Source organism: Anolis carolinensis, unplaced genomic scaffold, assembly GCF_035594765.1.
Source record: "Anolis carolinensis isolate JA03-04 unplaced genomic scaffold, rAnoCar3.1.pri scaffold_14, whole genome shotgun sequence".
NCBI lineage: Eukaryota > Metazoa > Chordata > Lepidosauria > Squamata > Dactyloidae > Anolis > Anolis carolinensis.
The window spans coordinates 10675216-10691125 of NW_026943825.1; the positions used below are offsets into that span (position 1 = coordinate 10675216).

The 15910-nt window shown below is 42.0% G+C and overlaps 1 protein-coding gene across 4 annotated transcripts in view; it reads right to left on the bottom strand.

Annotated features, from left to right (window-relative positions):
* adamtsl4 (ADAMTS like 4) overlaps nt 1-15910 on the bottom strand; it is a 131551-nt gene that overhangs the window by 20991 nt on the left and 94650 nt on the right. For all 4 annotated transcript variants that reach the window (XM_062964805.1, XM_062964804.1, XM_062964803.1 and 1 more), the window contains exons 8-14: nt 11285-11421; nt 9581-9785; nt 8777-8949; nt 6865-6973; nt 5655-5966; nt 2475-2604; nt 212-416 (exon numbers count right to left, since the gene is read on the bottom strand). In XM_062964805.1, coding sequence (XP_062820875.1) covers nt 212-416; nt 2475-2604; nt 5655-5966; nt 6865-6973; nt 8777-8949; nt 9581-9785; nt 11285-11421 — 1271 coding nt within the window. The remainder of the gene's footprint in view (nt 1-211; nt 417-2474; nt 2605-5654; nt 5967-6864; nt 6974-8776; nt 8950-9580; nt 9786-11284; nt 11422-15910) is intronic.

Here is a 15910-nt window from a genome sequence, read left to right on the forward strand (position 1 = left end):
GGGCAAATGCAACCCTTGGGTATCCCTTTCGCTTCCAGTTTAATAGATTTGTACCCAAAGACTGCCTAGGATGCATATGTTTGATTTATTAACCCCCTCCCCGGCCCAAAATGGAAACATTAAAAAAGTAATCCAAATAAATAATAATAATAATAATAATAATAATAATAATAATAATAATAATAAGCAGAAATCAATGCAGCTCCCTTACCGAGCTCCAGTTGGTGTGGATTTCCCAGTGGCTGCAAACCTGCACCTGGCAGGCCTGGGTGGCGTTGGGCTTTTCCAACTGCCCGCAGCGCTGGGGGTGCACCATGGTGCTGCGGTTGGCATAGATCTGCCGGCAGAGGACCTGGCGGTGCTGCGTGCCCAGGCCACAGGACCTGCTGCAGGCCGACCACTCGCCCACGTCCCAGCTGCAACAAAGGAGAAACGGCATGAGCAGGGACCCCAAAGGCCATCCAGTCCAACCCCGTTCTGGCAGGCTGGAAGACACAATCCGAGCCCTCCCAACAGATGGTCATCCAGCCTCTGCTTATAATCAGAGGAAGAGACCCCATTAGACTCAGAGGAAGCATATTCCACTATCAGACAGCTCTTACCAAGCCTGTAGCCCAGTGATTCCCAAAGTGGGCACTACTGCCCCCCGGTGGGCGCTGCAGAGATCCAGGGGGGCGGTGATGGCACCTATTAGGACACAGGGGTGGGGCCAGGGGCAGGGCGGGGCCTCTTCCCAAGTGCCGGAGACAGGGCTGAGCACCTAAGGACACCCAGGGGTGGAGCTAGAGGAGTGGGCGTGGCTTCTTTCCAAGAGCCCGAGACAGGGCTGAGCACCTATACCTCTCCTGAGAGGCCTTTTAGGACTAAAGGGTGGGGCTGGGGTGGGGGCGGGGCCTCTTCCCAAGAGCCCGAGACAGGGCTGAGCCTCTATAACTCTCCTGAGAGGCCTTTTAGAACTAAAGGGTGGGGCTGGGGTGGGGGCGGGGCCTCTTCTCAAGAACCCGAGACAGGACTGAGCCTCTATAACTCTCCTGAGAGGCCTTTTAGGACCAAAGGGTGGGGCTGGGGTGGGGGCGGGGCGTCTTCTCAAGAACCCGAGACAGGACTGAGCCTCTATACCTCTCTTAAGAAGCCTTTTAGGACTAAAGGGTGGGGCTAGGGGTGGGGGCGGGGCCTCTTCCCATGAGCCCAAGACAGGGCTGAGCCTCTATATCTCTCTTAAGAGGCCTTTTAGGACTAAAGGGCGGGGCTAGGGGTGGGGGCGGGGCCTCTTCACATGAGCCCAAGACAGGGCTGAGCCTCTATATCTCTCTTAAGAGGCCTTTTAGGACTAAAGGGCGGGGCTAGGGGCGGGGCCTCTTCACATGAGCCCAAGACAGGGCTGAGCCTCTATATCTCTCTTAAGAGGCCTTTTAGGACTAAAGGGCGGGGCTAGGGGCGGGGACGGGGCCTCTTCCCATGAGCCCAAGACAGGGCTGAGCCTCTATACCTCTCTTAAGAGGCCTTTTAGGACTAAAGGGCGGGGCTAGGGGTGGGGGTGGGGCTTCTTCCCAAGAGCGCGAGACAGGGCTGAGCCTCTGTATCCCTCCCCTGAGGCACTTGTTAGAACAGAGGGGCGGGGTATAGAGGTTCAGCCCCATCAGGCACTTGGGAAGAGGCCCCACCCCCTCCTCTAGCCCCGCCCCCTGAGTCCTGGCAGGCACCGCAGGACAGGAATAGAAGCTCAGCCCTGCCTCAGAGCTCATAACTCCGCCCACCCCAATCCTGGCCGCCCATTTGTGGCCCTGCCCACCTCCCCCTCCCCCTCGCAGCCCTGCATCTTGGACTAGGGGAGAGGCTCAGCCCGCCCTCTTGAGCAGGAGCCACGCCCACCCCTCTAAGCCACGCCCCCTTTCCAGGGGGCGCTGAGTCATATTTTTCCGGAAAGGGGGCAGCAGGCCAAATAAGTTTGGGAACCACTGAGCTAATCCAAGCCCTGCCAAAGAAACCATGGAACAGGCACAAAGACAAGGAGCTGGACTTTATATGAACAAGACTGTTTCTCATGACCAAGTCAAAGTTCAATTAGTCTAAAATCCACAGACTCCATTGCCAGGATATGTACTTCCTGTGGATAAGAGACATCTAAGATTTCAACCCAAATGGTTCAGTGGATTTCCCTGGTTGGCCTACTCATTTCATGTACAAGGTGTGCTCTGTGAGTACGGTGTGTGTTTGGAGAAGTTGGGGGAAAGGTGCTCATCAGAAGGTTGGTGCATTGGTTGCGAAGCCATTTGTGCAATGGGGAAATGCAACAGAAGTTTTCAACAGACACCAGAAAAACAATACCATCAGAACGACTGGTGCTTGGCTGAAAACTTCTTCCTAATTCTTGCTAATAGTGTAGAACGGAAGGGGTGTCGTGGGCTTTCCGAGCCGACAGAGGGCAGCAGCATTATTTATATTTTTCACAGTGAATTTTTGTAAAAACTCACTATGCCGGGCAAGGCTCGGTGTTGCAAACCTCTTCGGCCACAATAGGTTTGGGAATAAGGTGGCATTTGTCATCTCCCACTTCTTCCTGGGAAACCCGAGAGACGCAGCTGTAGACCGACTGCCAAAAACCTGGGAAGAACAAATATTATTATTATTGCGTTGTCAAAGGCTTTCATGGCCAGAATCACTGGGTTGTTATGAGTTTTCCAGGCTGTATGGCCAAGCTCCAGAAGCATTCTCTCCTGACGTTTCTTCCACATCTATGGCAGGCATCCTCAGGGATTATGAAGTTACCTATCAGTAATACATATATAGTATAGTATACATATATAGTATAGTATGCATATATAGGGCCGGGCTGTGGCGCAGCTGGCTAGTAACCAGCTGCAATCAATCACTACTGACCGAGAGGTCATGAGTTCAAAGCCTGGGTCGGGTTAAGCCCACGACCATTAAATAGCCCGGCTTGCTGTTGACCTATGCAGCTCCGAAAGACAGTTGCATCTGTCAAGTAGGGAAATTTAGGTACGCTTTATGCAGGAGGCTAATTTAACTAATTTACAACATCATAAAAACTGCCAGCAAAACATGAATAAAGGAGTGAGGAAGTACAACCACTAGTGGACAGTGAAGCAACAGCTCCCCCTGTGGCCGGAATCGTGAAGCTGGAAAAAAAATGTTAAATGCCTCTGTGTCTGTCTATATATGTTGTTTGTCTGTTGGCATTGAATGTTTGCCATATCTGTGTTCATTGTAATCCGCCCTGAGTCCCCTTCGGGGTGAGAAAGGCGGAATATAAATACTGTAAATAAATAAATAAATAAATAAATATATTTTACAATAATATATAATATTATAATATATTGTATATACATATAATATTAATATTATTTTGTAATACAATATAATACTAATAATACAATATAATGTTAATTATATATTATATATTACATGTAATATTAATAATAATATTACAATATATTTATATAGTACAATGTAATAATTTATTGCCAGTATTGTGCTATGCTAATAATATAATATTGTATGTAAATTTAATTTGTAAGCCGCTCTGAGTCCCCTTCGGGGTTAGAAGGGCGGGATATAAATGTATTAAATTAATAAATAAATAAATAAATAATGAAGTCTGTTGGAAACTAGGCAAGTGGGGTTTACATATATACCTGTGGAATAATGTCCAGGGTGGGAGAAAGAACAGTCTGTCTGTTGGAATGCTGCATTTGGCCAGCTTGATTAGCATTGAAAGGCCTTGCAGATTCAAAGCCTGGCTGCTTCCTGCCGGGGGGAATGTGTCATGGTTTGCAAAGGCCCCTTGATCAGGTTGTATAAGTGTTATTTATTGCTATTTAATTGTATAGTTTTATTTTGTTTAATAATGTGCAATTACGCTGCAATGTAATGTGTTGCTTTTATGATTGGAAACCGCCCTGAGTCCCATTCGGGAGATAGGGCGGTATATAAATAAAGTATTATTATTATTATTATTATTATTATTATTATTATTATTATTATGACACAGAAAACAAGGTAGATATGCTGGATTTCGTATCACAAAATCACAAGTCGAACTCTTCCCAAGTGTCTAGGACTGTGTGATGTATTTTCGGATGATGCATGCAGATCCCAGTAGGGTGGCCTTTTGCAGTTGGCAGATCGTGATTTTGTCAATGCCTATTGTTTCCAAATGCCGGCTGAGATCTTTTGGCACGGCACCCAGTGCGCCCATCACCACCGGGACCACCTGCACTGGTTTCTGCCAGAGTCTTTGAAGTTCAATCTTGAGGTCCTGATAGTGACTGAGTTTTTCCTGTTGTTTTTCGTCAATGCGACTGTCACCTGGGATGGCGACATCAATGATCCAAACCTTTTTCCTTTCCACAACTGTGATGTCTGGTGTGTTGTGTTCCAGAAATTTGTCAGTCTGGATTCGGATGTCCCACAGTATCTTTGCGTGCTCATTCTCCAATACTTTTGCAGGTTTGTGATCCCACCAGTTCTTTACTGCTGGGAGGTGGTATTTGAGGCATAAGTTCCAATGAATCATTTGGGCCACATAGTTGTGCCTCTGTTTGTAGTCTGTCTGTGCAATTTTCTTACAGCAGCTGAGGATTATTATTTGAAACACAACAAGATGAGTCCACAGCAGACATTCTGCTGGCTGTTGAATTTGACCACACGTCGGACACTTCCCAAGTGTCTAGGACTGTGTGATGTATCGGCAAATAATAATAATAACAACAACAACAATAATAATAACCCTACTGGGATCTGCACGCATCATTCGAAAATACATCACACAGTCCTAGACACTTGGGAAGTGTTTGACTTGTGATTTTGTGATACAAAGTCCACCATATCTATCTTGTTTGCTGTGCCATACAATGTTGTTGTGTCAATAATAATAATAATAGTAATTATTATTATTATTAAAGGCACTATGCTGTGTGTGTTAACTGGAAAATGAAGTGCATGAAGCCAATGGGCTGAGCCTGTAAAGACCTGAGGATGAATTTGATACTGTTTCTATTCTGCTGCTGCAGAACCAGTTTGGACAGGTTTTTCAGTGCTGACTGAGTACTGCTGATAAAGAGAGCAGTGTATTCAGAGAGGCTTTGCTATTTTGAGGCCTGTTTGCTGCTGAGAAACGAAGGTGAAGAACCAGGACTGTATTCCTCTCTGAAGCAGATTTATGGACTGAGAAAGGACTGTTTATGACTGTGGACTTCTATACACGATCACAGGGAACATTGTAAATACTACTGTTTTTTTAATCTCTTGGAATTAGTAAAGTTCCTGTATTTTTGTTCTGCAAACCTGAGCCTGCAAAAGACCTGGGGATTGATTTTGTTACTGTTTCTGTTCTGCTGCTGCAGAGCCAGTTTGGACAAGTTTTTCAGTGCTAGCTGAGTACTGCCAGAGAACAGTGTGTACTCAGAGAGGCCTTGCTATTTTGAGGCCTGTTTTGCTGCTGAGACTGTGGACCATTTATGACTATGGACTTCTGTAAATGACCAGAGGGACCACTGTAAATACTACTGTTTTTGATCTCTTGAAGTCAGTAAAGTTCCTGTATTTTTGTTCTGCAAACCTGAGTGGCATGTAATTGTTTTGCAGGTAACTCTTCCATTTATCATCATCAATCCATAATAGAATGGACTTACCTTTTCCGCATGTGGCCGAACACTCGGTGGTGCCGGTCCGCCGCCAATAGAAGTCGTGGGGGTTTTCGGAGTGATGCTGGACTGGGGGCGGGGGCGGGGGCAAAGGGGGGACGCGGACGTTCCGCTGCAGGGTCCCAGGGCTGCGTCCCGATTGGCCGGCCGGCGGAGGGGGCACCCCACGGCTTCGTCCCGATTGGCCGGAGGGGACGGGGAGGCGTGGCGGAGCGTGGCTCTGGGAATTGTGTAATACGGGTCGCAGATGGCTAGTTGGGGATTCGTGTGTGTGGCCGGGGGACACCACCGTCAAGGCACCTGGTTGGGAATCAGAGAAAGAGATATATATATATAGGTGATCATCATCATCGTCGTGTTGTCAAATGCTTTTATTTGACAACACAATAGTGGTATTATAACTTTGTATTATAACTGTGTTATGGCCCATCTCAAGTCATGAGGTATTATGATGATGATGATGATGATGATGATAATGATAATGTGGTATGTATTTTATAGTGATGTGTTTTAACTATATTATGTCCTGAATCAAGCCACGAGGAGAGGCTAGTATCACAAAAACTATTATTATTATTTTATTTTATTTTATTTTGTGTCAGGAGCGACTACAAGTCGCTTCTGGTGTGAGAGAATTGGCCGTCTGCAAGGACATTGCCCAGGGGACGCCCGGATGTTTTGATGTTTTTACCATCCTTGTAGGAGGCTTCCCTCATGTCCCCGAATGGAGCTGGAGCTGACAGAGGGAGCTCATCCGTGCTCTCCCCGGGTTGTATTCAAACCTGGCAGTCTTCAGGTCAGCAACCGAACCTCCAAGTCACAAGGCTTTAACCCACTGTGCCACCAAGGGCTCCAACTATTATTATTATTACTACTACTATCATCAACATCATCATCAGTCGTTATCTGCCTCTCCTTGTTGCTTGGGGCAGGGTACAACACAGTTAAAACAAGATAGATAAAACACAAAACTATTAAATACATATACAACAAGAAAGATCCAACACCAATAGAAGCCAGCAAACACAGAGGGCTGAATGCACATGTGTACTGAGAACTATGATTCCCCTATGTTTGGGCACCAGAAAGAAAGTAACCTTAGCAGCTGCCAAATCTCGAGGATTGTTCTGCCATGATGGAGCCGCAACCGAAAAGGCCCTGCTCCCATTAACATAGGGAAAGAGGTGGCTTTGCTCACCAAACTCTTGCTGAGGGTTCCGGGGCTGCTCCTGGCGAGGGCTTTCCGAGGGAGGAGAGGCCAGGAAGAACTGGTATGAGACGCCCGGGTTGTCTTGCTGGAAGATCATCTGCAGCGGTCAGGGAAGGGAAAAAGAAGGCATTCAGGCAAGGCAGAAGGGCATGGGGAATCTCTTTGCTGCACGAGGCTGAATGCACTTTTCTGAGTTAAACTGAATAGGATTTCCTGGTTAAACTGAACATGCTTTTAACTGCATTAGGCTGAATGTGCTTTTATTGCATTCAGTTGAATGTGGTTTCACTGCATTAGACTGAATGTGCTTTTACTGCATCAGGCTGAATGTGCTTTAGCTGCATTAGATTGAATGTGTTTTTATTGCATTCAGTTGAATGTGCTTTCACTGCATTAGGTTGAATGTACTTTCCCTGCATTAGGCTATATGCGCTTTTACCGCTTTAGGTTGAATGTGCTTTTACTGCATTCGGCTGAATGTGTTTTTACTGTATTAGACTGAATGTGCTTTCATTGCATCAGGCTGAATGCACTTTTAATGCATTAGGCTGAATGTGCTTTTACCGCTTTAGGTTGAATGTGCTTTTACTGCATTCGGTTGAATGTGTTTTTACTGTATTAGACTGAATGTGCTTTCATTGCATCAGGCTGAATGCACTTTTAATGCATTAGGCTGAATGTACTTTCACTGCATTAGGCTGAATGCGCTTTTATTGCATTCAGTTGAATGTGCTTTTACTGCACTAGACTAAATGCACTTTTACTGCATTAGGCTGAATGTGCTTTTACTGCATTAGGTTGAATGTGCTTTTACTGCATTAGATTGAATGTGCTTTTACTGCATTAGGCTGAATGTGCTTTTACTGCATTAGGTTGAATGTACTTTTACTGCATTAGGCTGAATGTGCTTTTACTGCATTCAGAAAATGCAGTAAACTTATTTCACATTCTGCACATTCATTTACTGTGAATGTGCTTTTACCGCATTAGGCTGAAAGTGCTTTTACTGCATTAGGGTGAATTTGCTTTTACCACTTTTACTGCGCTTTTATTGCATTCAGTTGAATGTGCTTTTACCGCTTTAGGTTGAATGTGCTTTTACTGCACTAGACTAAATGCACTTTTACTGCATTAGGCTGAATGTGCTTTTACTGCATTAAATTGAATGTGCTTTTACTGCATTAGGCTGAATGTGTTTTAGCTGCATTAGGTTGAATGATCTTTCACTGCATTAGACTGAATGCACTTTTACTGCATTTGGCTGAATATCCTTTTATTGCCTTAGACTGAAGATGCTTTTACTGGGTTTGGATAAATATGCTTTTACTGCAATCAGTTGACAATGCTTTAGCTGCCTTAAGCTGAATACACTCTGCAGCATTAGGCTGAATGCACTTTTTTTTACTGCTTTGACTGTATATGGTTTTTCTGCATTAGGTTGACTGTGTCCTTCCAGCGCTATTTATGATTGCCCTTAGTCCTACCCGGAAGTTCTATGCACAAACTCCTACCCTCTGAATTCCAGTAATTATTACTGTTCGGGAATTAAATTGTTGTTGATGTTGTTTTATGTTGTTTTATGTGGTTATAATGTTATTTTACTGGTCCCCATGTGAGCCGCCTCAAGTCCCTTCTGGGAGATGGAGGTGGGATACAAAAATAAAGTTGTTGCTATTATTACTATTATTATTATTATTATTATTATTATTATTATTATTATTATTATTGCATTAGGCTATGTTAGCCTGAACGTGCTATACTTCATTAAGCTGAATGCACTTTTGCTGTGTTAGCATGAATGCGCTTAACTCAAAAAATGTGATTTTTTATTTTTAAAAAACCAAACCAATGAGCAATGCCGGCTTCCCCATTCCCCCTCCCTCCACAATTGCGTACTCACATACACATCTATAGGCTCCGTGGTGGGACCGTCGGCAGCCAGGGATTCGCCCTCCCGCTTGTCATTCCCGGGTCTGCTATAGACGAAAACGGTGCCGGCTGCTTCATAGCTGCCTGGCGGGTTCACTGCCCAGTTTCCATTGATGATTGATTTGCCATTATGGCTCCGAAGGGCTGGAAGGAGAGAGAGTGGATTTGATCCTAGAGACCCTAGACCAATGATGGGCAAGCTTTTGCGCTTGGTGTGTCAAAATTCACCAAAAAAAACCTAGCATGACTTGGGTGGTGCGTCACTTCGAGACAAAAACCATAATTTCACAATATGTATAGTTTACATAACAAAAATGTATAATTGTAATATATAACTATTTAATAAATCAAAAACTACTGACTACCATTATTTCCATGTACAACAATCTATGGTACCTCTTGCAGTTTCCACGCTGATTTCTCTCTAATTTCAATGTAGTCATGAATAATGAATAATATAATAATAATATAAGAGAAATAATATGATAATATACTACTACAATAATAATAGAACAATAATAGAATGATATAATGATAATGTAATGTGCATAATTCCCATGGAGTAAACAACAAAACCACTGGACCAAATCACACCAAATTTGGCCACAAAAGACATAGTCATCCAATCAATCTGCATGCAGCAGTGTATCAGTAAAAATGGCTAGGCGTGTCAGTGCCGACACGCGTGTCATAGGTTGGCCATCACTGCCCTAGACAAACTGGCAGATTTACAGTGAAATCTACAGTCAGATCCATGAACAGTCAGATCACTTACCAAGATAGTTGGGGCTAACACCCATCTCTTTGACCTGGATCCGTGTGGCCCCGGCCGGAATCTCCAAGATGCGGTGGTACCCAATGGGCACGTCCTTGTCCGTGTAGTTGCCTACTACCAGCTTGCACCGAGTGTGGTCTCCGCCGCACACCCCACAGCTGTCCAGGCTGCGGTTGGAGCCCAGGATCCCGTCACAACCAGGGGTCTGGAGAAGAAACAGACAAGAGAAATGACAAACGGGACTCGGGGTGGAACTGAGCATGATCTACAAAGGAGAGGGAATCCCCTTCTCCCCCTGCAACCAATCAACCAATCAATTAATCTGGCATACCATATATATTCAAGTATAAGCTGACCCAAATATAAGCCAAGGCATCTAATTTTACCACAAAAAAAATGGGGGAAAATTGACTCCAGTATAAGCCGAGATACCAATAAAATTACATTAATTGAGACATCAGTAGTTTAAATGTTTTTGAATCTTTGCATCAAACTGTTATTTAATATATGACTGTTCAACTCTGATCAAATCATTATTTTCATCTTCTTCAATGTAAATGTGCTTATGTATCCTTTTAATAATGATAGAGTGAAATAATAAATGTAATAATAATAATAATAATAATAATAATAATAATAATAATAATAATAAATGCAGTAAAATAACAAATGTAATAATAAACAGAGTAAAATAATAAATGTATTAATTTTTTTCCGACTCAGGAGCGACTTGAGAAACTGCAAGTTGCTTCTGGTGTGAGAGAATTGATCGTCTGCAAGGACGTTGCCCAGGGGACACCTGGATGTTTTGATGTTTTTACCATCCTTGTGGGAGGCTTCTCTCATGTCCCCGCATGGAGCTGGAGCTGACAGACAGAGCTCATCTGCGCTCTCCCCGGGTGGGATTCCAACCTGGCAACCTTCAGGTCAGCAACCCAACCTTCAAGTCATAAGGCTTTAATCCACTCTGCCATCGGGGGCTCCTAATGTATTAATAATAATAAAAAATAGAGTAAAATAAATATAAAAGTAATAACAATAATAGAGTAAAATAATAAACGTAATACAGTAGAGTCTCACTTATCCAACACTCGCTTATCCAACGTTCTGGATTATCCAACACATTTTTGTAGTCAATGTTTTCAATATATCGTGATATTTTGGTGCTAAATTCATAAATACAGTAATTACTACATAGCATTACTGCGTATTGAACTACTTTTTCTGCCAAATTTGTTGTCTAACATGGTGCTTCATTTGTAAAATCATAACCTAATTTGATGATTTTCCTTAATGCTTCCTTATTATCCAACATATTTGCTTATCCAACATTCTGCCGGCCCGTTTATGTTGGATAAGTGAGACTCTACTGTAATAATAATTAATAAAATAATAAATGTAACAATACCAATAATAATAGAGAAAAATAATAAATATACCATATATACTTGAGTATAAGCCGACCTGAATATAAGCCCACCAGGACCCTCACCCAAGTATAAGCCGAGGAGGTTTTTTCAGTCCTAAAAAAGGGATGAAAAACTAGGCTTATACTTGAGTATATACAGTATATTTGCTTGTTATATTCTTGCTGATCCTTTCTGAAGGATTACAACTTTTGGGAATATCACTCCCAAGACCCCGGGGGTGTCATCGCCTCAAAACCCAATTGCGTCCAAATGAGTGAGAAACACGAAGACTCACCAGGCACTGCCCGGTCACACAGATCTCCGGGGAGTCGTCCTCGCACGGCGTGCCGTCTTGCACTTTTTCTGTGTGTCGGACGTAGAATCGGTAGCCGATGGGCCGGCAGTTGAGCTCACAGCGCTGGGAGCCCTGCACTGGAGGACAAAAAAGAAGACCGGAAAAAGATGGGTCGTGGGTTGACACAATTGTGAATTATTATTATTACAGTACTAGCTGTGCCCAGCCACGCGTTGCTGTGGCGTCGTCCTAACTGGATTTTGTTTGTGGAGGCAAGTATGAATGTTGTAATTTGTCACCTTGATTAGCATTGAATAGGCTAATTATAATAATATATTATAATCTAATATTATCCTCTTAGAACTGTATTATATGAGGCCCCTTCTACACAGCTGTATAAAATCCACACTGAACTGGATTATATGGCAGTGTGGGCTCAAGATAATCCAATTCAAAGCAGATACTGTGGATTATCTGCCTTGGCATTCTGGGTTATATAGCTGTGTGGAAGGGCCATGAGTCTATACTGCCATATAATCCAGTTCAAATCAGATAATCTGTATTTTATAGGCAGTGCGGAAGAGGCCTAAGTGAACCCTGCCTATCCCCTGGGTGCCATTGTGGCTGAGAGCGTTGCTATGGCATGACATGGGTGGGGCCTAAAGGGGGCGGAGCCTACCCTTCTGACTGGCATCCGGGGGAGAACAGCTCTTCCTTGTCCTGTGTAATTTGAACTTTTTTTCTAGGTTTTTTTTTTATTGAAAGACATAGATTGGATGACTATGTCTTTTATGGCCAAATTTGGTGTGATTTCGTTTAGTAGTTTTGTTGTTTACTCCATGGGAAAAACACACATTACATTTATATATATATAGATCACACTACTACCCTGTTTCCCCGAAAATAAGACAGGGTCTTATATTAATTTTTGCTCCCAAAGATGCACTAGGTCTTATTTTCAGGGGATGTCTTATTTTTCCATGAAGAAGAGCTCATATTTATAACAACAAAATGAACATTTATTATATACTGTAAAGTAGTTGTCATCACAAACCAGCATAACCAGACAAACTATGAATCCTATCAAGAATTTCTTGTTACTACCATTATTTACATGTACAACAATCTATGGTACCTCTTGCAATTTAGGTTTCACAAGGTTTCCACGCTGATTTCTCTCTATTCTAGTTTCAATGTAGTCATGAATGATGAATAATATAATATACTATAATAATAATATAATATAATAATAATATAATGATATACAATATATTAATGAGATAATATAATAATAGGATATAAAAATAACAGAATATGATAATATGGTATTAATAGGATAATATAATAATGGGATATAATAACAGAATAGCATAATAATATAAAAATAGGATAATATAATAGAATAATAGAATGGAATAGAATGATATAAAATATATTAATAGGATAATATAAAATGGAATATAATAATAAAACAGAATATGCTAATAATAATAAAATAATAATATGATAATATAATAGAATAATAGTATAGAATATAATGATATAAAATATATTAATAGGATAATATTAAATGGAATATAATAATAACAGAATAATAATATTATAATATGAAAATATAATAGAATAATAATAGAATAATAATATAATGATATAATAATAATAATAATAATAATAGAAAAATATAATATAATGATATAAAATATATTAATAGGATAATATAATAATGGGATATAATAATAGTAACAGATATGATGATAATAATATGGTAATAGAATAATAGTATAAAATAATAAGTTTCATGGCATAGGATAGGAATAAGGATGAGAGGAGAATCCCTATGCGTCCTGTACCTTTAAGAAACAGAAAGAGCAGGACGAGTGGAAAGCCCTCTTCCTTCCCCCCCCCCCCCCCCCACCCTCCCTTGCCCTGGCTCCGGGAGCATGGCCAGGACAGAGACGGAAGGAAGAAACGGCAGCGCAGCAGCAGCCACAGAGGCTGGGGGACAGGCAAGGCAAGGCCAGCAAGCACTTTCCCTCCCTCCCTCCCTCCCTCCCTCCCTCCGGTGTATGAATGAGTACTGCTTTAGCCCTGCAGCCACGTTTCCCAATGGAACTCTGCTGCAGCCTTAGTTGCTAGGTCTTACTTTCAGGGGAGGCCTTATATTTGGCAATCCCCCCAAACCCCTGCTAGGTCTTATTCTTTGGGGAGGTCTTATTTTCGGGGAAACACGGTAGCTTGAGTATCCAGCATGGCTCGGGTTTTTAATTTTTCTTTTTTATTGTGTCAAAAGTGATATTTACAGTGAAAGCGAGGAAACATAACAATGGAGGATCGTGAAGGAGGAGTGCTGGAAAAAAGGGGGGGGGAGTAGAAAGAATAAAGAAATGAAAAAAGAGCAAAACTTTTTAAAAAAAATAAATAATAAAAAAGGTGGAAGGGACTTCCCATTGTCCTCTTGAGGAAATTACTTTTCATAGGTTCATCATTGTCCTTTGTATTACTCAGTTTTCCTTCTTTAGGTTTTGGAATTTTCATATGTCGGACAGGTCTATTATGAGAGTACAACATTCTGGATTATCCAACGCATTTTTGTAGTCAATGTTTTCAATACATCATGATATTTTGGTGCTAAATTCATAAATACAGTAATTACTACATAACATTATTGCGTATTGAACTACTTTTTCTGTCAAATTTGTTGTATAACATGATGTTTTAGGGCTTAATTTGTAAAATCATAACCTAATTTGATGTTTAATAGGCTTTTCCTTAATCCCTCCTTATTATCCAACATATTCGCTTATCCAACATTCTGCCGGCCCATTTATGTTGGATAAGTGAGACTCTATTTCCTCCATTTCGGATGAAATCTTTAAAGCCAGACCAATCCGTTTTGTCTTTAACGTCTCATAGTTTCTGTGTAAGACTGTCCATTTGTATTAAATCAAACAATTTTATGAACCATACATCAATAGTAGGTACTGTATATTTTTTTGCTTCCAGACTAGCTAAGACTAGTCTTGCGGCTGTGAATTATTATTATTATTATTATTATTATTATTATTATTATTATTATGACACAGCAAACAAGATAGACATGCTGGATTTTGTTTCACAAAATCACAAGTCAAACACTTCCCAAGTGTCTAGGACTGTGTGATGTATTTTCGGATGATGCGCGCAGATCCCAGTCTTTTGCAGTTGGCAGATTGTATTTTTGTCAATGTCTATTGTTTCCAAATGCCGGCTGAGATCTTTTGGCACGGCACCCAGTGTGCCCATCACCACCGGGACCACCTGCACTGGTTTCTGCCAGAGTCTTTGCAGTTCAATCTTGAGGTCCTGACAGCGGCTGAGTTTTTCCTGTTGTTTTTCGTCAATGCGACTGTCACCTGGGATGGCAACATCAATGATCCAAACCTTTTTTTTTCCACAACTGTAATGTCTGGTGTGTTGTATTCCAGAACTTTGTCAGTCTGGATTCGGAAGTCCCACAGTATCTTTGCGTGCTCATTTTCCAATACTTTTGCAGGTTTGTGATCCCATCAGTTCTTTACTGCTGGGAGGTGGTACTTGAGGCAGAAGTTCCAATGAATCATTTGGGCCACATAGTTGTGCCTCTGTTTGTAGTCTGTCTGTTATTATTACAGTATTACACTACTAGTTTGGGTATCTAGCATGGCCCGGGTTAGTTGAAAAAGTCAAGTTTTTAATTTTTTTTAATGCTGGTCTTTGTATTTCCCAAAGACAGGATTCTGGAAGGTGTTGTTCCAACAGTAAATGCCTTTCTCCCAGGCCTTTGTAGTTATCCGCTGCGGCAAATGCCTCAGATAAACAGTTTTTCCGCAATGCACCGAAATAATATTCTTTAAATAAATAGGCGGAGGGGAGAGAGGTATAGAAAGAGAGCCTCTCTCTCCGCCAGCCTTCCTCGTTTATATTTGGAGCCATTATTTATGTTCTTTGGCCCGTTTGGCCAGCGAGGAGAAGCCGCACAAGGAATGCTTTGTCCCACTGGTTCAACACAGCTGAGGGTCAAGGCGCCGACCCTGCGAGGTTGGCTCCGCTGCGGGTCTGCAGGCGGCTAAGTCTCGCCTTTGCTTCTCTTCCTGACCCTGGTTGGAGCCAAAAAAATCTAAGCTCTCGGCTCTCAAAAGGCCCACATTCATTCCCCCCGCAGTTCCTTGAAATCCTTACTTAAATAGAAGACAACCAATGGCACTGAAGTGGGCTGCTTATCCCATTTGCTTCAATGGGATTGCAGCAGAAACCACTATAGAACATTGTATATGGTTTAACCACAAATGTTGTTTTTTTAAAAGAAAAACATATTTTGACTTTATCCTCTTTTTGAGGTTTAATTGGCTCTTCCACTTTTGCAGATAGCTTGGAAGGTTTGCCTGTTTCCTGAAAAAAAGAACTTGTTCACGATAGCTGACCAAGTGTGTCACAATAACAATCTACACACATAATAAAAGTGGAAATACGTTGTCCACTTCCACAGACAGGCTCCCACTTCCACAAATAGCTATAGCTCCCACTGCTCAGGAGACACCAATAGCCCTCTCTCCTTGAGGAAATTGTCCTTGATTTGGGGGAGTTGTAGTTCACCTACATCCAGAGAGC